A 23,638-nucleotide genomic window follows, 5' to 3' on the forward strand; every position below is an offset into this window, starting at 1 on the left:
TAATTATATATTTTGTTGTTCCTCTATACTTTGTTCTGTTGTCTGCGCCTGAAAAGGGCGGAAGAGTTACAATAAAGTTTACAAGCGAGAACCCGAGACTGGCCCGGCCCGCGCTCCTCATTTGCCCCCGGCGCCTTGCAGAGCTGGGGAGAGCCGGTCACCGGGCTCCTGCGCCCGCCAGGCCAGGCAGCCCAGAGGAGGGGGCGGGGGCTGGAGGCAGGTGGTGCGAGTCCCTTGGCCCAGAGGCGCAGGGGGTGAGGGAGGCGGCTGCGCCTGATTGGAGGAGAGAGGAACGGGGGAGGGGAGCCCAGAGAAACCCCCTCCCTTCGCGTTCCGAGGCTGCTGGCGCGAGACCCTGGCGCCCAGGCCACGCTGGAGAGATGCGCCCGGGCTGGTGGCTGTATCCCCCTCCAACTCCCCCTTTGTTTCTGTGGGCCCTCTCCTGTTTGTGCGTGCATGTGTGTGGAGGGGTGGATAAAACTGGAGTGCAGGGCCGCTGAACAAGCTTATATATTTATTTTTCCCGGATTGGGTGGGTGGGTGGGTGGGTGGGGAGCAGGAGGAGAGGAGAGATGCTCTTCCCCGCCTCTCCCTCTCCACGACTTGGCCACCTTCGCCCAGCTCCGAGGTCGTGGCTCGCCGCCTTCCTTCCTTCGCTGCCCCTGCTTCTCCGGCAGCCACGCTCGACTGAGGCATCCGCCTCCCGGAACCAGGAGAGCAGTATACCCAGGCCGCCCTCCTCCCTTCCTTTCTCTTCCCCCCCCCCCCCCCCCCCCCTTCCTTTTTTATCTTCAAACTTTTTTTTTTTTTAAGCCACCAGAAACCGCAGCATCCAACGCCCGTGGGCTGGATCCCGCGCCTGTAGGAGCACCCACGAAGCCTCACTGCATCCCTGCCTGTATGTCTGGGGGCACCGAGAGAGAGCCAGGAGGCCAGGCTCACCTCCGCTCCTCACCTCGGGAGGACCGGACCAAGTTCCCCCAAAGGCCCAGCCAGGCGAAATTGGCCCAGATTAATAAAGACCTGACCTGCCCCCACCCACCCAGTTGCGGGCAATCCCTGCATTTGTTTCTCGTTGGGTAACCGGCTGGGGAGGTGGGGGGGGTGACAACACGGATCGCTCGGAGGTTATTTATTTTCCCTTCTACTCAATCCCTTCCTCCCCAAATCTCGCCTGCAAGCTGCCTCCAGCCCAAGGGGGTCGACAGCGGCCCTTGAGCCCCCAGCCCCAATCCACAGGGCTTGGCTTCCCCATTCATTATTGATCATATTTTATAAATCCAACGCCACACAATTTTTTCCACATTACCGGGAGCCGTGGGGAGGCCGCCCGGCCATTGGCGGAGGGGACGTCACGTGGGCGGGGTCACGTGGTCCGGAGAGGAAAAAGGGGGTCCTTTTTGGTGTAAATCTGGACTCTAATTCTGTAATATATCAAGGAATCTCGTAAAACCGACACTAAAACGTCCCTGCCTACAAATCATCCGGCCAAATTATGAGTTCATTGTATTATGCGAATGCTTTATTTTCTAAATATCCAGCCGCAAGTTCGGTTTTCGCTACCGGAGCCTTCCCTGAACAAACTTCTTGTGCGTTTGCTTCCAACCCCCAGCGCCCGGGCTATGGAGCGGGTTCGGGCGCTTCCTTCGCCGCCTCGATGCAGGGCTTGTACCCCGGCGGGGGGGGCATGGCGGGCCAGAGTGCAGCCGGCGTCTACGCGGCCGGCTACGGGCTCGAGCCGAGTTCCTTCAACATGCACTGCGCGCCCTTTGAGCAGAACCTCTCCGGGGTGTGTCCCGGCGACTCCGCCAAGGCGGCGGGCGCCAAGGAGCAGAGGGACTCGGACTTGGCGGCCGAGAGTAACTTCCGGATCTACCCCTGGATGCGAAGCTCAGGTAACGCCGCGCACCGAGCCATCCCGAGCCGCAGTGGCCCGGCCACATTCCCCGAAAGGCGCCCCCTTCCCGGCCAAGTGCTCCTTTCCGCGTCCAGAGTGCCCCCGGTAGGAGGTCGGCCCTGGGGACGCGGCAGCCCCTCGGCCGCAACCCGGCGCACCGCCCCCACCCCCACCCCACCCCCATCCCACCCCCATTTTTGCTCGGTGCTCTCAGGCTCCTTCTGCTCCCTCGGCGGATCTTTCTCCGCCGACGCCGTGGCGCTCCGAGCCCCCCGCCCGCCCCCCACCTTTCCTCCCGGCCTTTTAGCTTTAAATATTTATCAGCCGCGCCGGCACGGGCTGGAGACGAGGCCGTTTGTCTTGTGGAGGAAGGCTGGGGTTTGCAGAGAATAGCCATTAGGGTCTCCCCCCTCCCTTCTCCCTTCCCCCGCCGGGGATCTCAGCTCTGGGTGTGTCCCTCAGCCCCAGCTTGGAGGTCTGGGGGAGGGGGCCCGCAGCGCAGAGCAATTCTCCCCTCCCCCTTCCTTCCCAGCCAACCCCGCTCCCCCATTATTCCCTTCTGGACAATTAGAGGTGGGCTCTAGAGGCTTGGCGGGAGGAGGGGGTATGAGAAGAGATGAAGATCCAGCCAGGGACACAGAGCCAGAGAGGCAGGTGGAGAGAGGGGGGTTGAGGCCAAGAGAGATGAGGCTCCTGACCCCCCAGTGAACTTGGGAAGGGGGAAGCAGAGCTAGAGAAAGGGTCAGAAGCCTCATAGGAGTACAGCAGGCTTCCTCAGGTGCCCTTCCTAGGGCGCCTAAGTACCCCCTGGAGAACTGGCCAGCAAGTTTGCAGGTATTGTTCCAGAAGGGTGAATGTCCTCTTTGGGGAGGGACTAGGACTGCATGGAGCCAGATCACGAGTTAGAGAGTGCAGGCCACTGAGCCAGCGGCTGCAGGAGCCCCAAGGGACCCAGGCTCTGTGGGGTCTCCTGACTAGCCTGAACCAGACATCTTTCTTCATGCTGCCCTGAATTCAGGGGCCAACTCCAAGGTTCAGAAGGCCCAAGACTTGTGGTCAGAGACTCCCCAGTCCAGTCAGAAGAGGCCCAGCTCTTACACCATCAGTATTAGTGGTCACGGTCCCCATTACCTGCTCCATAATTCAACTGCCTTTCCAGTTGGTTTATCAAAGCCCCAATTTTTCTGCTCGTAAACATTTCAGCTTGGCTTTTATCTGACTTGGAATTAGGGCCCCTAGGCTCTCCTCCCATGTCTACTTCCCAGGAGGGCTCGTACCAGCACCTCCCCCAGTACAACCTCCCCCAAGGCTCCTTAGGGTTTCGGCCTAACCTGGAAAGCTCTCCTCTGCCCTTCAGTCCCCACTTCCCAGATACTTCATGTTCCACCCCAAGCCAGGCTGCTGTCTCCCCTGTGCCTTCCTGGAGGCCCAAAGATTGATTTGGAAAACTGGGTTGTCTGGGCAGGTGGGCAGGCAGGACAGCCTGGCCCTGTCTGAACCTGAGCCACTCACTGGAAAAAGTCATCAGAGGGCCCCTGCTGTCAGGCCAACTCCAGGCTCCCAGGAAATCTGCAAATTCTCACCTCCTCCTCATTCCACAACAGGCTCTGCGTGTGTGTGTGTGTGTGTGTGAGAGAGAGAGAGAGAGAGAGAGAGAGAGAGAGAGCGAGCCTGGGTCTGTGAGCTTCCTTTGTTTCCTTTTCTTTTTGGGAAAAGCACTCAAGCCAGGCCTAGAGCCCCACTCCACTTGCATGGTTTCCATTGCCTCTTACCCTAAAGACCATCAGAGTCGTATCCAAAAGGGGGAGTCTTAGGGTGCCTGGTCTCAGGGGTGATGGGAAGATTAACCTTCCTTCTATACCACATACACCCCTCCGGTGCAGGGCCTTCAAAAGCCAGCTGGTTAAATCTTGGGTTCAGAAGCCCTAGGCTGGAAGACTTTCTGGGTGGCAAATGGGGACGTTTGCCTCAGGAGGCCTCTAGGAACGTTGAGGGAAGAGGGAAGGCACACACTGGGGTATGGAAAGTAAGACTTTGGTTTAGAGGGGAAATGGGCTCTGCCACCCACTGACCCCAAACCTAAGGGTCTGAGAGGGAGATGGGCACTCTCGTGGCTTTTCCCACACGCACTCATTATTCTCCTTTAAATACTGTGCGCAGGGACTGACCGAAAGCGAGGCCGCCAGACCTATACCCGCTACCAGACCCTAGAGCTGGAGAAGGAGTTTCACTACAATCGCTACCTGACCCGGCGGCGGCGCATCGAGATCGCGCACGCGCTCTGCCTCACGGAAAGACAGATCAAGATCTGGTTCCAGAACCGGCGCATGAAATGGAAAAAGGAGAACAAGACCGCGGGCCCTGGGGCCACAGGCCAGGACAAGGCCGAGGTGGAGGAGGACGAGGAAGAGTGAGAGCCGGAGAAAGGGCAGAGGAAGAGAGCCAGAAAGGGAGAGGGGGGAAGCCCAGCTCTGAGAACTGAACCAGGAAACTCAAATTAAATAGAGAGGGGGAAAACTATTTAAGTAGTGGAAAGCAGTTTAAAAAATTTTTTAAGGAGAGACGTGAAATTTTGGTTTCTTAACACTGAAAAAGAATACTACCTACAGAAAAGTCCGGCGGGTTTGTTTTGTACGATATGGGAAGAAAATCACCTACCTGTTCTGTAGCTTTTCTGCCTCCCCTTTTCTATGTCGCTACTGTAAGGTCTTTGTAAAATCTTGCTGTTTTGTAAGCCCCTTTCTTTGAAGCTGTCTTTGTGGTCTGTGGGTCTGGACTAACGTGTGTGGTTCCCTGTCCTCCTGAGCCCCCCTCCTTCCCAGTAGCGGACTGAAGGGGCCTTAGGGAGCCCCATGGACCCACCAACTAGCTCAAGTGTCGCCTCTGTGCACCTGGCCTGCTCCTTGCTCCCGCTAGCCCCTGTGAGCCTCTTTACATTGTATGTGTACCTGAAGGATGGAGAAATAAAACACAATTTAAAAACGAACAGATGACCTATTTTCTGTGTTTCCCTAAAGCTGAGGGTGGGGGGTCAGGGTCAGGGTGAGCCATGCATCCCTGAGCCCCTTGGCTCCAACTTCTGCTGCTAGTCATTTCTTTCTGTGCTGGGGTCTGCTCTTTTTCCTGGTGCTCCTGGCTCTGGGGGCCGTCAACAAGTGAACCCCGATAGGACACACGCACCTCCCTTTACATTCTTTTACACACTGACATACCCAAATGCACAAATCACACATATTTACAGGCTGACGTCACACATAAGTAAATCTATACATTGTCACCTACAGTCACAACTAAACACCCCATATTCATATGTCCATAAATAAACATGCGGGCATTCACACATCCCAACTCTACCCTGGAATACTGTGTTCACACACACTCACAAGTAAACACACATTCACACTTACCGCGACATTGATACATACCAATGCGCATTCACACATTGGCTTATAAACACAGATTCACATTTGCCCCCAAGTAAACATATCCATGAGCCCACACGCTCAGTCACACCCGTTCACAAAACAAAACCCGCACCCTTCCGCAAACTCTGCCTCATCCAGGCCTTCAAACCAGGCTGCGGCTTGGTGGCCGAGCTGGGGCACAAATACAGAGCTGAAATCCGAAGTGTTAGGCCCCACGCGACGGAAGAGGGGAAGGAAAGGGAAGGTGACCACCCAAATCCACTCCCGCTTCTTGGGCGGCGTTGGGCAGAAGCCAGGCCGCCGAGCAGACGCTCCCCTCCAGCCCAAAGAGGCCTCCAACACCAGGGCGCGCCCGGGCTTCCGCCCCCTCGGCAAGCATTTTCCGCAAGACCTATTCGGTTATTTTATTTCAACTTATTTTACTTTCATTTATCTCATTCTAAATTAACACAGCGATCCAAACAGAATTTTTAAATGGGTGGAGGGAGGAGTGGATGACCCCTGAGAACGGGAGCCTGAGCGGTGCAAGTTTACCCGGGTAGTGTGGCCGCATCCCGGCCGCTGTGAGCCCAGCCGCGGGCCGCGGGAGCTCCGCGGGCTTCCTCCGCGCGTTGCTGCCCGCGGTCCGCGCTGCCGGCGACCTGGAATCATCTCCGGAATACAGAGACAGAGAGAAAAAAGAGAAAACAATTTTGGGGGGATGGTATTTCGTTTCCTCCATTTAGGCGCTGGTAGCTCAATTCAAAATACAGGAGTATTTCAGGGAAACTGGGAAACACGGGGTGAATTTTGTTTGATGGTGGTGGTGATGGTGGGTTTTTCCCCCCCCTCCAAAACACCCCTTGATTGAGGAACATAAACCTGGAGGACGGCCCCTACACATCTAGACCTGTGGAGCTGATTTTTAGAATTTATTCGATTATAAACCTTGGATTATTTAAATGCAAAGAACAGGTTTGGGGACAGAAAGGGGGAAGCAGGTTGGAATGGAAGCGCGTTTTAGGAGAATCTCTTTAATTTGAATTTGTAAGTAGAAGTCCCCTGAACCTGCAGTTTCTCCCATTAATGATTGCAGAACCCCCAGGAGAGCACGTGGAGCTGTCACTGGGAACCTGGGCATGTGGGCATTTGGGTGGGAGAGGCAGGGATCTGGCCTCACCCTCTTCCAATTTCTGGGGTGCAGAGGCGAGAATCTGGTAGCTAGATTGTCCACCTTGGCCTCTCTCAGGGCCGCCTTTCTTCCCCAGGCAAAAACGAGGCCCTAGGGGATGTAGGGTCCCCACACCCGCAATGCTACAAGCCTCACAGGTGGGGGTCCCGCCATCTAGAGGGCTGGAAACAAGGGGGGCATTCAGGGGGGCACTGAAGCCTTCATTTTGCCCTGATGCAAGTGGCAATTTTGGATACCCGCTGTTACTCCCGACTCACCCCAAAACTACCTTAGAATGGCCCCTGTGTGGAGGATTTGGGGTGAATTCTTACTAGAAGAGGGGGCCAGAGTTCCTGCGAGAATAGGGAGGTTCTGGAAAGAATCCCCTTCCCAGATGGACCCTTGTGGCTCCTCCGCCTGATTCCCTGCACCCCAAATCTCACCCCTTCTCAGGTTGGGGTTTCCCCAAATAGAGAGAAGGAGAAGAAAAGAAGATGGCGACCGAGAAAAGGGTTGCTGGTGGAGCAGCCATGAAGAAATGCAATAAATTCCTTGTTGTTTTATGAAAATTTACAACTTTGTGATAGAAGTTTATGAGTGGTTGAATCCAGCGATTGGCCGGCGCCGGTCATGTGGCCGGGCGATCGTGAACATGAACTTTTTATCATTTCCCTGGTGGTTATAATGCAGCATTCTTTTGGACACCACACCTAGGTCGGAGCACTGTCGTCCTTCAGGGCTCCAGCCTCTTGATATTTTTATACTTCAGTATCAGCTCGATAAAGCAAAAGAGAGAGAGAAAGAGAGAGGGAGAGGGAGAGGAAAGGAGAGAGAGAGAGAGAGAGAAGGAGGGGTGGGAATTACACAAAAGAGAGAACCAAAAATAATTTTAATTTCTAAGTTGATTTGCTTGCTGATCTGGGATTTTAGTCATCATGGAGGGTAAATGGATAATCTGCCCAGGACTGCAGCCTGATACCATTTTTCAAAGCCAGAACTTACTCCATTTTCTATGCAAATATCAGAAAAGCGAAACACCCTCTCTCCCAAGTCAGAGAAGGGGAAGCGACGGCTCTCAGGTTGGGACAATATTATCTGGAAGATGAAGGCGAAACAGAACGCTTTCCCTCCCTTCCTCCTCACCTCTTTCAATCGGAGGAAAGAAATCCCAAGGTCTACAAAGGTAAGGGAGATTCTACAATTCTCTTCTTATTCTTTTGCACCGATTTTGTAGGGGGTGGGGCTTAGGTTTGTCTCCCTCTCCCCCCACCCCAAGACGGGGCTGAACCCCACCTCTGGGCACTGCAGGGAGAGGCTTCTCAGGAAATTCGGTGGCGGAGAGAAAGAAAGAGAGAGCGAGAGAGAGAGAGAGAGGTGGCTGCTTCCTGGAGGGGGAGCCAGGGCAAGGAAGATAGGAGGAGGAACCGAAAGGGCCACGGAGGCGAGCTCTAAGTCGCCTTTTTAAGCTGGGAGAAGAGGCTCAAGCGAGGGGCCTGCGAAAGAGAGGACAGGGGTGTCTGGGCTGCGGGGCGCCCCAGAAGCCGGTTGCTACGGTCCTGGTGGGTGTGCGCCCCTCCCCCCCCTCCCCCCATCCCTCCCTTGTTCCGGCCTCCCCCAGTTGCCCCGGCGCACTTCTCTTGCCCTGTGTGGGTGTCGGCGGTTTCCCGGAGGCACTGGCACAAGGGGCGGTGGCGCTGAGGGACGTCCTGGTCTCTGGAGGGCCTGGAATCTCCGCAGAGGCCCGCGAGGGCGAGGAGGCAGCGGCTAGAGGGACAGAGAAAGAACAATTCACAGAGAAATGCTCATTATCTCCCTTTGGGAGACGTCTCTGAAATTAAAGGGCACCCAACTCGAGGGAGACCCCCCTCCCCCCAGGAAGCCAGCCCGAGAATGCCCAGGTCTCTCGCCACTCCCGCAGGAGGGAGCCTCGCTCTGCAGGGAGACAATTTTGTGGTTTTTTAATGCGGTAGGTTACAGCGTGTTGGTTTCCGTGCAATATTGATTCTATTACTTGTGTTTTATTGGTATGGGCGTGTGGATTTCGGTAGAGAAAATTGCCATGTGTGTGTGTCTGAAGTGGGAACATTTCAAACTTTCCTGGATCCAAACGTGTTGATTGTGGAGAAGCTGCTGAGCATGTTGTTGTGTTTTAAGCTTGTAAACCAAAACAAAAACAAAAAAAAAGAGAGAGAGGGACAAAGGGGAGGGAAGAAGAAAATAAAAAGAGAACTCAATTAGGGAACCTGATGGTGTCCGGACTGGAGAGCTGCCTGGCGCTGAGCTCAGACAGCTAATCCTGTCCCTCCGGCGCCTGATTTCATTCTCCAGCCAGGCCTCCTGGGGGTGAGGAAGGGGGAGAAGAAGCACTGGGCGGGAGACTGAAATTCCTAAAGTAGCTGGTGGGGTGGAAGAAGGGGGAAGCGGGTCAGAACCTAAAAACCAAGTGAGAGGCCTTCTGGGGGAAGCTGCCAGCAGAGAGATAAGCAGCTTTGGGCACGGAGGGCAGGAGAGACTGCGATTTAGTTTGGTTTGCACAAATGATTGCTTTTCTCTTTTTGAAGCCCAGATGCAGAGCGTTCAGCCTCGGGCCTGTGGTGGCCCAGGAATTGCTGGCGTTGGGGGTGGGTAAGGGGATATTGGCCCTCTCGAGCCTGGGCTGGGAAGAGAGGGATGCAGGCCACTTGTGGCGCTGGAAGGCGGCCCCTGGAGGCGCAGGTAGATGCCCAGGAAGCAGGCCCTGATTGGGTGCCTGCAGGAACCCCTGGGCTGCGCCGCGAGAGAAGTTCTCGGTCAGCACCCACGGCACTCGGGGCCTATTCTCAAAGGAAAATTTCCCCAAACCCATCCAGACTAAAGGTCTTTTTCTCCTGTAGTCTTGGCGAGGTATAAATCACCCCTTAGACAGTTTGCTCTGACCCAAATTATGCGGTTTGCTGCCATCTACCGTCCGTTCGGAGACATGCGGCTTCGGCGCCGCAAGCCCGGCGACACCGCCTGAACCGTGCCCGACGCCTGGAGCCCCCGCTGCTCAGGTTCGGCGGGTTTCGGGGGACGTCGGCCCAGATTGTCGCTTTCCGCTGGACCATGGTACCCGCCCGTCCGCGTGTGGATTAGAGAACAAGTGTGCCCTCCCCTCGCCCGCCCCCATCCCAGCGGCTGGCTGAGAACACGGCTTTTTCTAGGTCATATTTAAAAAGGACTAATACTGCATCCCGCGGGCAGGGGGCCCTGAACCAAAGGGTTGGGGGATCAGAGTCGCGAGCCCTCACCCTCCTACCCCTCCAAGGCTCGAGAGGGGATCATCCGGGCGGCTTGGGAGATTCGAGGCCAAGGCTGTTCAAGGTTTATTTGGTTTTCTTTTCGGCCAAGGGAGGGGGCCAGCAGGGGAGGCGCCGGCCCCCGCAGTTCCACTCGGCTGTCAAAAGACAAACCCGGGTCTGTGTTCTCTGGGTTGGCTGGTGGGTCTTGCCAGTTGTTTGGCGGGTGAGTCCGTGGTGAAGGAATTGAGCCGAAATTTTCTGGAAACTGTTGGTGTCTGCAAGTGAGTGTGGGTCCCCTCCCCCATTCTCGATCGTTTCAAGCGAAATCGACACAAATATGCTTTGGGAAAAAATTGGGAGTGGGAGTGGAGATCAACCATTAAGGAACCAAACCACTGTGATTTCCGTTCCTGCCGGACCCCTCACACCCGCTTAACCCGATCGCTTTCCCAGAAGGGGGTGGCGAGGGCAGGGGTACGCTCCTCTGCTGCCGCGTTTGAATATTGGCCCCTGTCTCACGGGTTACTGATTAGCTCGGGCTTTCAAGCCGCAGGAGGAAACCCTGGCTGCTCCTTTCAAGGTGCTGTGGCCCCAGTTCCTGGGCGGAGGCTCCAGGAAATTGCCTGCGGTGCCAGGCAGGCCGAGGTGTTATTAGGGTCTGGCACAGAGCTGGAGGAGCGGCCGAGGTCGAGGGGGCCCGGCGGTGCTGGGGGGCAAACCCCGCGGCTGCGCTCCCCGGGTCGATGGCGCCTCAAGTGTCTGCACCACAGGAGCCTCCTTCCAGCTTTCCGGCAGCAAGAGTGACTTTCGGCGGCCAGAAGGCCCGGCCCAGTGCGGAGGCCCCCCGGGCAGCCGCTGGAAAGTCTTGGGCCCCTCTTTCTTGGGGGCGGTCCGGAGGACAGGTAGGGAGGGAAGGCGGCCTGTACAGGGGGTTGAAACACTTTGGCTCTTAGGGTGCCGATGGACCTGGTTAGGGAGAAAGGGGAGGGAGCCCAGCGTCACCGCCAATCCCACCTCCCCCCATATCAGAGAAGAGGATGTTCATTTGCATAATGGAAATGAGGTCTTTGTACCGCGTGCCGGACGGGCCAATTCTAAGGCAATATCCCTTGTAAACAGCTCCCAAAGGTTGAGAACTCCCTCTGGGAACATTTATGTCCCCCAAATTCAGAGCATCACACAGTCTAGGGGAAGAATTGGGTTGAGATGTCTTAATTTGCTCCACCCCAGCCGGAGTTGGGAGTGGGTTGGGGCAAGATCCTCACAACCCAATGAGCTGGAGGTGGGGGGGAGCTTTGTAGCTGAGAGGAAATGGGAAGCCTGGACAGTGTCTCAGTCCCCCCTTACCTCCATACACATCCCGGCAAAAACCCCTCCCTGAGGTTACCGGTACAGGAGAATTTTGCTCATGAGCTGAACACAACTTGGACATTTCCCTGGGAGATGAAAATGCGTGCGTGTCCACGGGAGCTCAGATTCACAGCACAGAAAATTACAATTATAAATTCTGCCTGTGGGGTTTCTCTGCAATCCTTCTGTTGTGTCCTCAATACTTGGTACACATTTATATCCACCTCTCTCTATACACACTTCCTCAGTGAGGCTGGGAGAGACACCCCAGACTGGCAGACAGCTGTGCCTGCTGGGTATTTACATATTCTCCCTTGGAGACAGACAGACGATGGTGGACCGAACCACAGACAAATTCGTAGAGATCTGGCTCCAGAAACCAGGCGGCCTCTGGCCAGGCCCTACCCGTCTGCTCTTTCTCCCAAACAAATGGATCAGACGAATAAACGCTCATAAATACCTCTGGGCTTAGATAAGAGCGATGAGGCGCTATTTCCTTTCATGCCGGACTCCAGGCGCCCAGGCCCTGCCTTTGCGGCTCCATCTCATGACAGGCAACCTGCAGAGGTGAGGTTAATTTGGGGCCCTGACTTTAAGGATAAGGCAGTTATTTTCGTACTTCTATCACAGGGAAGTCTCCCTGCCTTATGGCAACCTACTTAGTCCAGACTCTACAGCAAAGCCCACATGGTCCAGTTCTAGGAAGGGGACATTGTGGCCAGGGAGGAGGCAGAACGGATGTGGCCCAAGGCCCAGCCCCAGTGGCAGGGAGGAGGGAGGTGCATACAGACACTCTCCTGACCTTGCTCCCCCAGACCAAATGTTCCCTATTCCTCTCTAGGAGTGGGCCCAATCACTGCCAGACTGGGGCACGTAGGATTCTTCATCATTAGCAGGCTTGAGTTTTCTTAAATCTTGATAAACCTCCCCCTAGAGTTTGGCTAGGAAGTGGTTGGTGGGACGTGCAGGGATCACCATGCAGGGATCACCACTCGGCCCTGAGGGTATAGCCTAGAAGTTGTCCTGAATTCAGGGAGCCTTGTAGGCCACTTTGCAGCCAACCACGTTCCTGCCCTTGGTCGCCAACCTCAGCCCTCTACCGCTTTCCCTAGTGTCTTGTACCATCTGCAGTGGACAAATCTGGCCCACAAAAAGGAGCCCAAAGAACAAGGCAGAGGAGAGTCAGCCTGGCCCCTTTATCATCAGATTTTGTCACGCATCCTGGCTCATTCCAGAACCCAGGTCTGAAGGTTATCACCCTTTACTGCCTGGCCTCCACGTGCCTAGTTAGAATGTTGAAAACACATTGTGGTTCAGTCTTCCAGCCTGGCTTCAGTGCTCATTTTCCTTAGATGAGAGAGAGAGAGAGAGAGAGAGAGAGAAATGAATGGAAATGAGCACTCTTTCTCACACCCAAGCTTGTGCAGCAGCAAAGCTGGTGATACAAATATGAGGTGTGGGAGGGACTGGAGAGATGCTGAGAGACAGACAGGAGGGTGGTGAGCATCTGGAGAGGGGATTCGGGCTGATAGTTGTAAGCTGCCTGCTGGGTCCCCAGGAGGATGCAGACACCTCTCCCTCCTTAGAAAACTAAATCCAAACCAAGTCTTGGGAAAGAATTCATTTTAAAAAGAACTGCCAGCTTCTGGAGAGACCTGGTAAAGGAGCAAGGGCCCCTCTCTTTCCGGTTGTCTTTGATTGCCTCAAATATCAGGAGGTTTTGAGGACCCGGAATTGGAGGAAGAACAATTTCTTCCCTGGGCCCAGACGTCCTGAGGCATCCTTGATTCCTGAGACTCTGTAGCCCAGGATATTCTAATAATTTGGGGGGTAGAGGGTGGGGATGGAGTGAGGGTTACAGGCAGGATAGGGATCAGACAACCTAGGCTGGGCAACGCCCCTCACTCCTCCTCTCCCTACCGCGCAAGCGAAGAGAAGGTGAGTCCCTTTCCCCAGTGCCCCTTCCTGTGCCAAGGAGCAAGCAGCACTTGCTCAAACCAGGCAGGACGTCTTGGGCAGCAGAGGTAGCAGAGCCTTCCAGGAAGCTCCTAGCCTAGCCTAACCTGGCCACAGAGCCAGAGGGGGAAGCATGGGCTCAGACCCTCCTCCCATTTCCCAGCCTGCTGGGTCCTCTGGGCAGCAGGCTCTGGCCTGCCCTTCAGACCATAGGAGCTGAGAAGCCGCAGGAATAATAAACTCAGGCTTGGAGGAGACAGGGTAGACCTGAGAAATAGGAAAAACCAGTTTTCAAAACCTGGGGAGGGGAGAGTTTCTTCTTCTTCGCCTCTCCTTCTGAAAATGCTAAATAGTGAACTCTGCTCCTGGTCTACCCACACAAAACCCTAGACACAACCCTTTTTCCTTTAGGTCTCACCTCACCACACGGAGAGGGACATTTACGCACCCTTCCCTTGAGGGAATGGGGCTCAAGCAACGCAGGGGTTAACTTTTCTGAAAACACAATTAACTTTTTCCTATCCTGCGTGGGGAGGGGAGGGCTATATTTATTTAATCACTGAGGGATGGGGTGGTCTCAATCCAAACGCTCCCTCCTCCCTCAAAGGCACAGCCGCCTCTTTCGCAGATCCTGCGTAGGTGGAACAGGACGCGTTGTGTTGTCGGGGAGAGAGAGAGAGAAAGGAGAAGGAGAAGAAGGAGGAAAAAAAAAGGTTGATAGGTTTGTGCGCGGGTCCCTCGCGCGGGCTGCGCTCCTCCTGGGTGCTATTTGACAATTCCTGCCTCTGCCATTGGTCAGTGTTGGATCAGATGGTTGTATTTCCTTCTGGCCCTCACTGGCACCTCGCCATCCCCCCTCAGCTAAAACCCAATCTCAGATATACTACTAATAGGCGCGGCGCTCGGACTATAAAACACAACAAATCATAAACCCGGCGGAGCAGCAGCGGCCGAGCGCGCCTCCCCTCCCAATGAGTTCCTATTTCGTGAACTCCACCTTCCCCGTCACTCTGGCCAGCGGGCAGGAGTCCTTCCTGGGCCAGCTGCCGCTCTACTCGTCGGGCTATGCGGACCCGCTGAGGCACTACCCCGCGCCCTACGGGCCCGGGCCCGGCCAGGACAAGGGCTTTGCGGCTTCCTCCTATTACCCGCCTGCTGGCGGCGGCTACGGCCGAGCGGCGCCCTGCGACTACGGGCCGGCGCCGGCCTTCTACCGCGAGAAGGAGTCGGCCTGCGCGCTCTCGGGCGCCGAAGAGCCGCCCCGGTTCCACCCCGAGCCGCGGAAGTCCGACTGTGCGCAGGACAAGAGCGTGTTCGGCGAGGCCGAAGAGCAGAAGTGCTCCACTCCGGTCTACCCGTGGATGCAGCGGATGAATTCGTGCAACAGTGAGTGAGCCCTCCCGCGGCCGCCCCGACCCCCGCGGGCCCCCACCCCCGGGGACAGACGTAGCGCCCCCTCCCTCCCCCGGGGTGCCGGGTGGGCATCTCCGTTAGGAGCTCGGGGAAGACTGGGCGCCCGCCCGAGGTCTCCCGCTCTGTCCTCTCGCCCTCAGGAGTTACAAAGTTTGCAAAGTCCCAGCTGCACTGGGAGCCAAGGGGGAGCGAGTGGGCTCTCGCGGAGCGGCGCGCCAGAGCCCGATGCCGGGGCAGGGGAGGGGGCAGGGGCCGCAGCCACTGGCGTGGCTTCCCCACCCGTCCCCCCCTGCGCCCCCCCCCCCCAGCCCGGGTCGGGTCCCCCACCCGAAGACGGTTCCATTAAAAACGGAGTGCGTCACGGGAAGGGGGGCGGCGTGACGCTGGCGAGAGGGAGAGTTGAGTCCGTCCCGGACTGTGTTTCCCTGGGGGTTCGGGGCTGGGGAAAGAGGAGGCACCAGGAAAGGGGTGGTAGTCAGAGGAAGGAGGGAGGGAGAATAAGGGGAAGAAAGGGAGAGGCAGCTGGCCGAGGGGGAGAGGGGGAGAAGCAGGCGCCTGGGTCTCAGGTTGGATTATTTGTCGGCCTTAAGTCCCAAATTGATGTCCATTAGCGGGACACGAAAGTGAGGAGCAGTTAATGCCGACTATGGATCGATCCACGTCATTACGGATTAAGGGCTGGAATCTATCACAGGGTGGTGGGGGAGTCAGATAGATGGAAAGAAAAGATAAGGCTAGGAAGAGACACACACCTGGCCAGTACTTCCCCAGCCCCTCCCCCTAGGCTCAGGTGGGATTTTAAACTCGCCTCCCATCCCTCACCAAGAGTCTAGACCAGAGGCACAGGCCTGGGAGACCCGGAGGGAATCTGGAGGGGGCGCTGGAGGAGTGAGGAAGTTGCGGGGGGCGGGGGGGGGGGGGGGAGGGGGGACCGAGGGGGGCGGGGCATCCCGGGACAGGCTAGAGTCCGTGTTTGAGGGTCGAGTGGGGGAGGGGGTTCTGGCCCTGGTGACCCCAGGCCTCAGCATCTTCTCTCTGCGTAACAGGTTCCTCCTTTGGGCCCAGTGGCCGGCGCGGCCGCCAGACCTACACCCGCTACCAGACCCTAGAGCTGGAGAAGGAGTTTCACTACAATCGCTACCTGACGCGGCGGCGGCGCATCGAGATCGCGCACGCCCTGTGCCTGACCGAGAGGCAGATCAAGATCTGGTTCCAGAACCGGCGCATGAAGTGGAAAAAGGAGAGCAAACTGCTCAGTGCGTCTCAGCTCAGTGCCGAGGAGGAGGAAGAAAAGCCAGCCGAGTGAAGGCGCCGGAAAGGGAGGGGGGACGCGAAGGGAGCGGCCTGTGGGGAGCCGAGGGCGTCGGAGAGCCCGGAGAAGGCTCTGCGGGCGGGGGGCCCGGGGGACCTGCTCTCTAGCACGCGACAGGCGGGGCCCAGCGCTCTCCTGGACGCCCCCACCCGCAGAGCTCTCCCTGGGTGCTGGGAGGCCTTGCCGCCTGAGCCCACCCAGCACCCGGAGCGCCCCCTCCATCCCTGCGGGACCGCTTCAGCCCCATCAGGCTCCCCTATGAGAACTGAGGGCCGGATTCACTTGATGTTTCCTGGAAGCAGAGCAAAATGCTCTTGTCCGTGTCGCGTCTCATTTCGTCCATGTCCCCCGTGCACGGTTCAATGGTAGATTCGCAGTCCCCTCAGCAGGGGCCTCGAAGACTCCCTGACCCCAGACCTTTCTCCCACCCCCTCCCTAAAGCCACTGGAAGGAGCACATACTACCTAGAAGTAAGAAGAGGAGCCTCAGAAGAAAACAAAGTTCTATTTTATTAATTTTCTATGTGTCGTGTTTGTAGTCTTGTCTTAGCTCTGGACGTGAAATACTTCGGTAATAATATTAATATTATTAATAATGATGATGATAATAATAATAATAAAGATGTAAAAACTCGCCGCTCAGTCACCTCTGCTCCTCCCCTGCCACTCCCCCACCCCCAAGGCCACCCCAGCGTCCCAGTGCCGGAAACTGCGCAGCAAAGGCGGGAGCCCTGGTTGCCCTGGCCGGCCCGGCGCGACTTGGAAGTTACAGTTGAGATAGAGGCTGGGGCGGTCCCGCCCAGGCTCCGGCGCTGCGCCTCGCCACTGCTGAGCTCCCAACAGCCTCTCCTGGTGCAGACTTGGGGGACAGAGAAGGGCCGTTTCCCTCTTATTCTCTAAGCTTTTCCTCGTTTGTCCGTGGCACGAGGGACACCGCCGAGGCCCCGAGCCCGGAGCCCCTGCAGAGACAGCCAGGCGGGTGTCGCGCCTCAGCAGCGCCTTTCTGTCCTCACGCTGGCGAGGCCCGCAGCCTTTGGCCTGCCCACATGGCCTGATCTCTGCTGGCCTTGGCCCTCGGCTCGGGGCCTGTGGCTCCGGAGACTAAATCGGGGCCACCGGGTGTCTCTCCGCCCGGAGCTGAAGGCTCCAGACGCCCTTTCCTGCCTCGAGCAGGAGCTCAGCGACAAGTAGGGGAATTCGAAGCGGCCGGCAGGCACGGGGCGAAGGGCACGACTTTCCGCTGCTCCTTGGAGACCTGAGGGCAGGAGTCCAGGTGATGAGGCGTCTTGGTCCCATCCCCTCAACCAAAAAACGACCCATTCTCTCCCCACCCCCCACCCTCCCCCCAGGCGGCAAGCTGCGGACACTGTTTTCCTTTCTTCCTCCGCCGTCTCTCTCCCTTTTTTATTTTTAAAGAAAATAGCCGCCCGGCAGAAGGAGCCCAGCTGCGGCGGTCTCTGGCCGCCCAGCGTGCTCAGCAAGGCGCCGCTGGTCCTCGGAACCCCTTTCCAGGGAAGATGTGGGCCGCCGGGCAAATTCTGAAACTACCCAGACGTGTCAGCGAGGGGCCTCGGGTGGGGCCTCCCAATGCAATAGCGGGCATCTGGTGATGAGGGGAAACGGTCTTGCCTTGATCCCCAACTCTCAGAACCCCAAACCCCAGCCACCGGTTCTGTCGTTGCCACCGGCTCTCCCCTGCAACTAGGCCGCTTCGCCCCAGCCCCGCACCTCCTCTGGGGTCCCTGTCCTGCTTTGCCATTCTCCGGGCCTGGGCTAAGGAGGAGGAGAAAGTCAGGAAGAGGATCCCAAACTTCTAAGAGGCACAGAAGTGAAAGCTTCTCCGTGGAACCCTGGGCCCAGCCATACCAGCTGCGCCTGGACGCTATGCGTGGGCCACGGCAGCCCCGGCAGGAAGCAGGCCAGGCCGAGCTCACGGGGAAACGCGTTGCAGTAATTGTTTTTCACACACATCTTCCAGCCCTCCCCCCCATTTCCGCCCCCAACACGGAGACTTGCAAAGCCCAAGTGAGGGAAAAGCAACTCAATTTTTGATCATCTCATCCAGAGTGAAAATAATAGTAATGATAACACTAATAATAATAATAATAATAATAATGACAGGGAGAAGGGCACAGATAGTCTAACCCCACTCCCAAGAAAGTGGGTGAAGGCTCAAGTGGGTCCCTCCTCTAAAAGACTCAACTCTGCGGGTGAGCCCAGGCCGGGTTTCCTTCTCGCCCGGCGGTTGCAGGGAGCCAGCAGGGAGGCAGCCGTCTCCGCCATGGCAGTCTGCGGCCCGCGCTCCCGCCGATCGCCGGGAGGTGGCGCGCTCTGCTCAGAGGCCGCCGCCAACCTTCTCCCTGTTTCTCCCCCTTCTCCGTTTTTCCCCCTCTCTTGGAGGCTCGCATTGAATCGGCCCTAACGATTCTCGGATCGTCATTATTTGTAACCATAGAGCATGAATTACCTCTTGAGGTCATCAGCGAGAATTTACGACTGGTCAACAAAAGCACGTGATTCCCTAACGCCCCCCCATCCCCCTTCCAACCCCCCCCCCATATTTGGCCGCATACATAGCAAAACGAAGTACAGTGCATCGCTATAATTCATTAATACATCATAAATCGTGAAGCACAGGGTTATAACGACCACGATCCACAAATCAAGCCCTCCAAAATCACCCAAATGAGCTCGTACTTTGTAAACTCCTTCTCGGGGCGTTATCCAAATGGCCCGGACTATCAGTTGCTAAATTATGGCAGTGGCAGCTCTCTGAGCGGCTCTTACAGGGATCCCGCTGCCATGCACACCGGCTCTTACGGCTACAATTACAATGGGATGGACCTCAGCGTCAACCGCTCCTCGGCCTCCTCCAGCCACTTTGGGGCGGTGGGCGAGAGCTCGCGCGCCTTCCCCGCGCCCGCCCAGGAGCCCCGCTTCAGGCAAGCGGCGTCGAGCTGCTCCCTGTCCTCGCCCGAGTCCCTGCCCTGCACCAACGGCGACAGCCACGGCGCCAAGCCCTCTGCTTCGTCCCCCTCCGACCAGGCGACCCCAGCCAGCTCCAGCGCCAATTTCACCGAAATAGACGAGGCCAGCGCGTCCTCGGAGCCTGAGGAAGCGGCGAGGCAGCTAAGCAGCCCGAGCCTAGCTCGGGCACAGCCAGAGCCCATGGCCACCTCCACAGCCGCGCCCGAGGGGCAGACTCCGCAGATATTCCCCTGGATGAGGAAGCTTCACATCAGCCATGGTAATTCTCGCTTTCGCTCCCTTTTTTTGTCTCCTCGGCTTTCCTTCTCTGCGTTTGGGGGGGGGGGGGGGGGGGGGGGGAGGCGAGGAGAGCTTGGCTTCTCCTCAGATATAGATTTATTTTTTTTTCCAGAGGTGGAGAAGTCTCTAAGAGGGTCCTCCCAGCTCGGGGGGATAGAGCCAAAGAAGGTCTAGGTCTTTAGCTGGGGAGGAGTATTTTTAATCATTTGTCTCCAGCTTCGGCTAAGGTTTTATTCGCCCAGCTGTACTAGCTATGGGATAAAGGATGGGGTTTATGTAACGTGGGGAAGGGTCCTGCTTACCCCCGAAATTTTGAGGCTGCTGCTAGCAAAGAAGGGGCGAGCAGTAATGGGAGCTTTCCAGGGCCAAAGTGCAGCCGTTCTCCTCCCTCCCGGGGCGAGCGGCCGCCTGAGCCCAGCGAAGGGTGAGGCACAGGGAGGGAGCAAGAGACAAAGCCGGGCGCATTCGCAGCCGGCACAAGTGGGGGCTGCAGGAGAAGGGGGTGTAGGAGCGAGCTCGGATGCGGGCGTCTGGAGTGGGGAGGCTTGGAGCTGCGGTGAGCTGGGTGCCGGGGACGCCTGGGTCCTGCTCCACGCCCCTCTCCCATCCAGGGCCCCCTCCCTTAAGCGGACTAACGTTGGTTGCCTCGCGGCTCTACTCTGTCTGCTCCAGATATGACCGGGCCGGACGGGAAACGGGCCCGGACCGCGTACACCCGCTACCAGACCCTAGAGCTGGAGAAGGAGTTCCACTTCAACCGCTACCTGACGCGGCGGCGGCGCATCGAGATCGCCCACGCGCTCTGCCTGTCCGAGCGCCAGATCAAGATCTGGTTCCAGAACCGGCGCATGAAGTGGAAGAAAGACAACAAACTGAAAAGTATGAGCCTGGCTACAGCCGGCAGCGCCTTCCAGCCCTGAGCCCGCCTGGAGGAGCCCTGGGTGGCTCAAGAGCCCTTGCCGCCCCCCAGCCCTGGCCCCTCCAAGCCTCCCTGCGCTGCCACTGCCCGCTGGGGACCGGTTCCCATGAGCCTGCCTCGCCCCGGCCTTGTGTTACGATTTTTCGTTTGGTCTTAGGTCTTCCTGTGGCTCCCTCTCTCCTGGACTGGTTAATCTTGTTATTATTGTTAATAATAATAATAATTATTATTATTTTCCCTCCCTGCTCCCCACGCCCCTCCACTCACCCCAAATCCGCCAGTGTTTCTGAATGTTCGTGTCTGTGGTTGCACTCCTTCCCCCAGGAAAGAAAGAAACTCGCATGTTTAACGTGAACTTTCCCCTCCCCATCTGTGTTCTTCTAACTTATTTATAAAGGATGGTCGCTGTATTTTGAGTTTCAGCTTGAAACTTCTCTAAGGGGCAGCTGTTGAGGTGGGGTAGTGCCGCAGTGTGGGGCCCAGCTGAGCTGGCCTCGGAGATGGAGTCCATGACTGTCTCTTTCCACCCTCCTCCTCCTCCTCCCTTCCCACTCCCCAGGCCCAAGTCTCCCAGTGGCTTGGTCCGGGGGTGGGAAGGGGGCGTGGAGGACCAAAGGGGTGATCTTGAGAAGAGGGAAGGTAAACCGTGAGAGTTCAGTTCCTGCCGCCTGGGTAGGCCCCACAAGGCCTGGCCTGGGAGTGGACGGAAACAAAAATAATCCTCAGTGTAAAATGTCTTGTGTATTTCTCTGTGAATCCATGGGTCTGGAGTAGAGGGCCCAAAGCTTGTAAATATGGGGACAGTCTGGGTCAGACCCATCCCCCCCCCATTTCGCTTCCAAGACCATTTGTAGTGAGCGAGTGGATGCTGTGCTACGTGTGGAATCTGTCTTTGCCTTTGCCGGGCCTGTCTCAGTGATTCGCTTTTGGTATTTGTTTGTAGCTTTCCTTGAAGTCAAATAAATGTTTCCCCCACTGCACTGCCCTTCCACTTGTCTTTTCTCTGGGGGCCTGTCTCTCCCATCACTGGGCACACCCTAGACCACTCTTGACAGATCTGGGGTGTAGGGAAGGGAAAGCAGGATGCTCACCAGCAGCCCCTCTCAGCCACCTACAGCCCTCGCTTGGTCAGCCGGTACTTGGGCCAGGGGATTGGCCTTCAAGTCTGGGGGACTGAGAGGCCCAGAAATGCCATGTGGGGCTTGGGGCAAGGGAAAGGGTGAGCTGGATTCCACCCTGGCCTTCCACCAGCCAGCAAGAAAAGCCTCTGGAAACCTCTTCAGGGAAAGTAATGTGGGCCTAAGTCCTGAGCAGGAAGCTCCTGGCCTTTTGGGAGTGGTACTGGCCTGCCCAGCCCCCCCGTCCCCTGGCCCAAATCCCAATTCAGCTCCGCCACCCACTAAGACCAAAAAAAAAAAAAAAAAAAAAAAAAAAAAAATCAGCTCAATTTCAAAGGTTTCCTCTCAACTTCAGTCTTCTCTGTACTTAGCGAGGGTTCCCTCTCTCCAGGGGCCCAACTGACCTTCCCTCTTGGTTAGGAGTTGGGGTCCCTCTTGGAACACCCCTGTTTCCCCTGCCAGCCCGAGTGGCCCAGGGTTAGGGCCCAGTCCTCCTCCATCCAAGTCCGCCTTCACCCTGAGTGCAAGAGTCAAGTCTGGACACTTACCCGGTCAATCCCTTCCAGCTTGGCCCAACTTCTTACAGGACTTGGGGGGAGGGGGAGCTGGTGAGGAGGCAGCCAAGGGTCGTAGAGGCTCTACTGGGCCCTCCTTCCCCCTCACCCCTTGACTTTGTCCCCCTTTGTCCATAGCAAACTACCCCAAAAGTCGCTATGACATTTAGATGTCAAATGGATAGGGGTTTTATCTCGAAGTTAGATCGTAAAAATCGCCGAGAAGTCAGACAGATACCCCTCACTGGCTCGAGAAAGTCACGTGAGGTCCATAAAGTTAGTTTTATGGTTTTGGGGAGTTGACACCGCGCGGTATATTTCACATTCTCCAGAATGTTAAGTGACACTTTAACTGCTCGCCGTGGTGGGGAAGGGGGCAGAGGTAGGTGAGCGCTCTCCCAGCCCAGAAGGCAGTGGCAGCACTCCCGCGGTAAGTGGCTTCCAGCTTTCGCTTTCTCCCCCTGCAATTTTGGGGCTTGGAACCCCGGGCAGGAAATCTTGCCTCCGGCAGGGCTGTAGCATAGCAAGTGGGGGACATTTCGTCTGCTTTTTGCACCAAGTTCTGACAGGCTGGGCAACTGACGTGGGGGCTCTCATTTCTGTAAGGCCAGCGGTAGGGGTGCCTGGTTTTTAGGCACAGGAGTGTCTGACTCTTTGTGGGGGGAAAGGGGCTTGTGTGGGTTCCTTCAGTGTCCTTGGAAATTTAGGGGGCGAGAGGGAAGGGTGTGTACTCCTGAAAGAAGGGCCCCTTGTGGGGGGGCCACTTCACTGCTGGATATCTTCAGACAGACATCTCCCCACCCCCAGGAAAGAAACTTTATGACATTCATTTGTCAGGGGTGTGTGTGGGCGCGCCGCTGGGCACTTTTATCTGGATACATCTGAGCTGAGAAAAAGCACCGGGAAGGCTAATGCGGCTGCTGTGGGCCGCCTTGCACTGGGGCTCTCTCTGGCTTTCAGATTTTTGAACCCTGTGAAAGGGGGTGCCTCCCATTTCTCCACGGCCTCATCGGGGTTACCCAGGATGGGGCGTGCGGGGCTTTTGCATCCAGCTTCCGCCTGTTAATTCCAAGCCAGCCCCTTCCGCTTGGCTCTGAGGAGGGTCAGAGGGGCACAATCCCCTCAAATTCCAAACCTAATTCCTGGCCAGGAGTGGGGGGAAGGGGGAGCCTTTTTCCCTTGCCTGGAGGAGTTAGGTGTTTCAGCAGATCCCTGGCAGGCCCTCCATAAATAAAACTTGCTCAAGAACACAGACCCCAACTGTCCGGAGGGAAAAAAGGGACTCAGGAGCAGGAGAGAAAAATCAGAAAGGTTCTCTCTTTCCTCTCCTCTCCCTCCCTCTTCTTCTCTCCCTACCAGACCCTTAAAAGCCCCTTTGTTTTGTGGCACCGCAAACCCAGAGGGATTTCATCATCTGACCCCCAGGGGGCCTGTTATTTTCTAAGGGTAAATCACCCTCTTCTAAACTAGAGGCCTCTTCTCCACCAAACTGACCCCCGATTTTAAGACCCATGGGGTCTACCACCCTGTCACTCCTGTTTTTGCTAGCCCTCCCGTCTCTTGATTCGGCTTACCAACTCCTGTGAATAGTCCCTAGAATTGGACATATGGCACCTTAAGGGGCTTCTGATCTTTGGGACAAGAGAATGGCCATGAGATTCCCCCCATTTCCCTTTGAAGGACATCTGCACTCTCTGCCTCTCTCCCCTCTTCCCTGTAGCCATTCTCTATTCCCAGCTCTCCAGTCCCTGCCCAGGCCTGACTTACAGGAGAACCTTCACGGGTTTGAGAGCAAAGAGGACAGAGAACTTGGGGTCCTCACCCTGATTTGAAGACAAATCCCCCCAAGAATGATGAGGCATTTGTATTCCTTGGAAAGGAGACTGGTCAGCTCCCAGAGGGTCCCCAGCATCATTTAAGATACCAATACATTCTGGAGGCACAGCCTCCACAGGCTTCCACTCTGGACAAGGCAAATGAGTTGAGTAAGGTGCAGAGGAAGGGTGCAGCAGGGGCAG

At 56.7% G+C, this 23,638-nt stretch overlaps 4 protein-coding genes across 5 annotated transcripts in view; all 4 read left to right on the forward strand.

Moving 5' to 3' along the window:
- The first annotated feature begins 1,378 nt into the window (after window positions 1–1,378).
- On the forward strand, window positions 1,379–4,883 carry HOXB7 (homeobox B7). Its single transcript, XM_035026923.1, has 2 exons — window positions 1,379–1,895; window positions 4,058–4,883. The coding sequence occupies exons 1-2, from the start codon at window positions 1,496–1,498 to the stop codon at window positions 4,309–4,311; spliced, it is 654 nt and encodes a 217-aa protein (XP_034882814.1). The 5' UTR covers window positions 1,379–1,495; the 3' UTR covers window positions 4,312–4,883.
- Window positions 4,884–7,125: 2,242 nt separating this feature from the next.
- HOXB3 (homeobox B3) overlaps window positions 7,126–23,638 on the forward strand; it is a 54,819-nt gene continuing 38,306 nt past the window's right edge. The window contains exon 1 of the mRNA XM_035026925.1: window positions 7,126–7,655. The gene's annotated coding sequence lies outside the window, so the exon portion shown is untranslated. The remainder of the gene's footprint in view (window positions 7,656–23,638) is intronic.
- On the forward strand, window positions 7,654–16,736 carry HOXB6 (homeobox B6). 2 transcript variants are annotated; one of them, XM_035026931.1, is made up of 3 exons: window positions 7,654–7,846; window positions 12,440–14,424; window positions 15,498–16,736. In XM_035026931.1, the coding sequence occupies exons 2-3, from the start codon at window positions 14,010–14,012 to the stop codon at window positions 15,755–15,757; spliced, it is 675 nt and encodes a 224-aa protein (XP_034882822.1). In that variant the 5' UTR covers window positions 7,654–7,846; window positions 12,440–14,009; the 3' UTR covers window positions 15,758–16,736. The 2 variants fall into 2 exon arrangements, with proteins under 2 accessions (XP_034882822.1, XP_034882823.1); XM_035026932.1 differs by lacking the exon at window positions 7,654–7,846 and having other exon boundaries at window positions 8,350–14,424.
- HOXB5 (homeobox B5) lies at window positions 17,058–20,979 on the forward strand. The gene is made up of 2 exons (XM_035026929.1): window positions 17,058–19,009; window positions 19,702–20,979. Exons 1-2 carry the CDS (start codon window positions 18,448–18,450, stop codon window positions 19,947–19,949), a joined length of 810 nt encoding a protein of 269 aa, XP_034882820.1. The 5' UTR covers window positions 17,058–18,447; the 3' UTR covers window positions 19,950–20,979.

The sequence above is a fragment of the Mirounga leonina genome, unplaced genomic scaffold (genome assembly GCF_011800145.1).
Source record: "Mirounga leonina isolate KUSES-001 unplaced genomic scaffold, KU_Mleo_1.0 Mir_200, whole genome shotgun sequence".
NCBI lineage: Eukaryota > Metazoa > Chordata > Mammalia > Carnivora > Phocidae > Mirounga > Mirounga leonina.

Excerpts from the sequence above, each read along its gene's own strand:
- HOXB6 (XM_035026931.1), top strand. The coding sequence starts at position 14,010 with ATGAGTTCCTATTTCGTGAACTCCACCTTCCCCGTCACTCTGGCCAGC. Across the intron at positions 14,425-15,497 it reads GCGGATGAATTCGTGCAACA|GTTCCTCCTTTGGGCCCAGT; the intron begins GTGAGTGAGCCC and ends TCTGCGTAACAG.
- HOXB7 (XM_035026923.1), top strand. The coding sequence starts at position 1,496 with ATGAGTTCATTGTATTATGCGAATGCTTTATTTTCTAAATATCCAGCC. Across the intron at positions 1,896-4,057 it reads CCCCTGGATGCGAAGCTCAG|GGACTGACCGAAAGCGAGGC; the intron begins GTAACGCCGCGC and ends TACTGTGCGCAG.
- HOXB5 (XM_035026929.1), top strand. The coding sequence starts at position 18,448 with ATGAGCTCGTACTTTGTAAACTCCTTCTCGGGGCGTTATCCAAATGGC. Across the intron at positions 19,010-19,701 it reads GAAGCTTCACATCAGCCATG|ATATGACCGGGCCGGACGGG; the intron begins GTAATTCTCGCT and ends TGTCTGCTCCAG.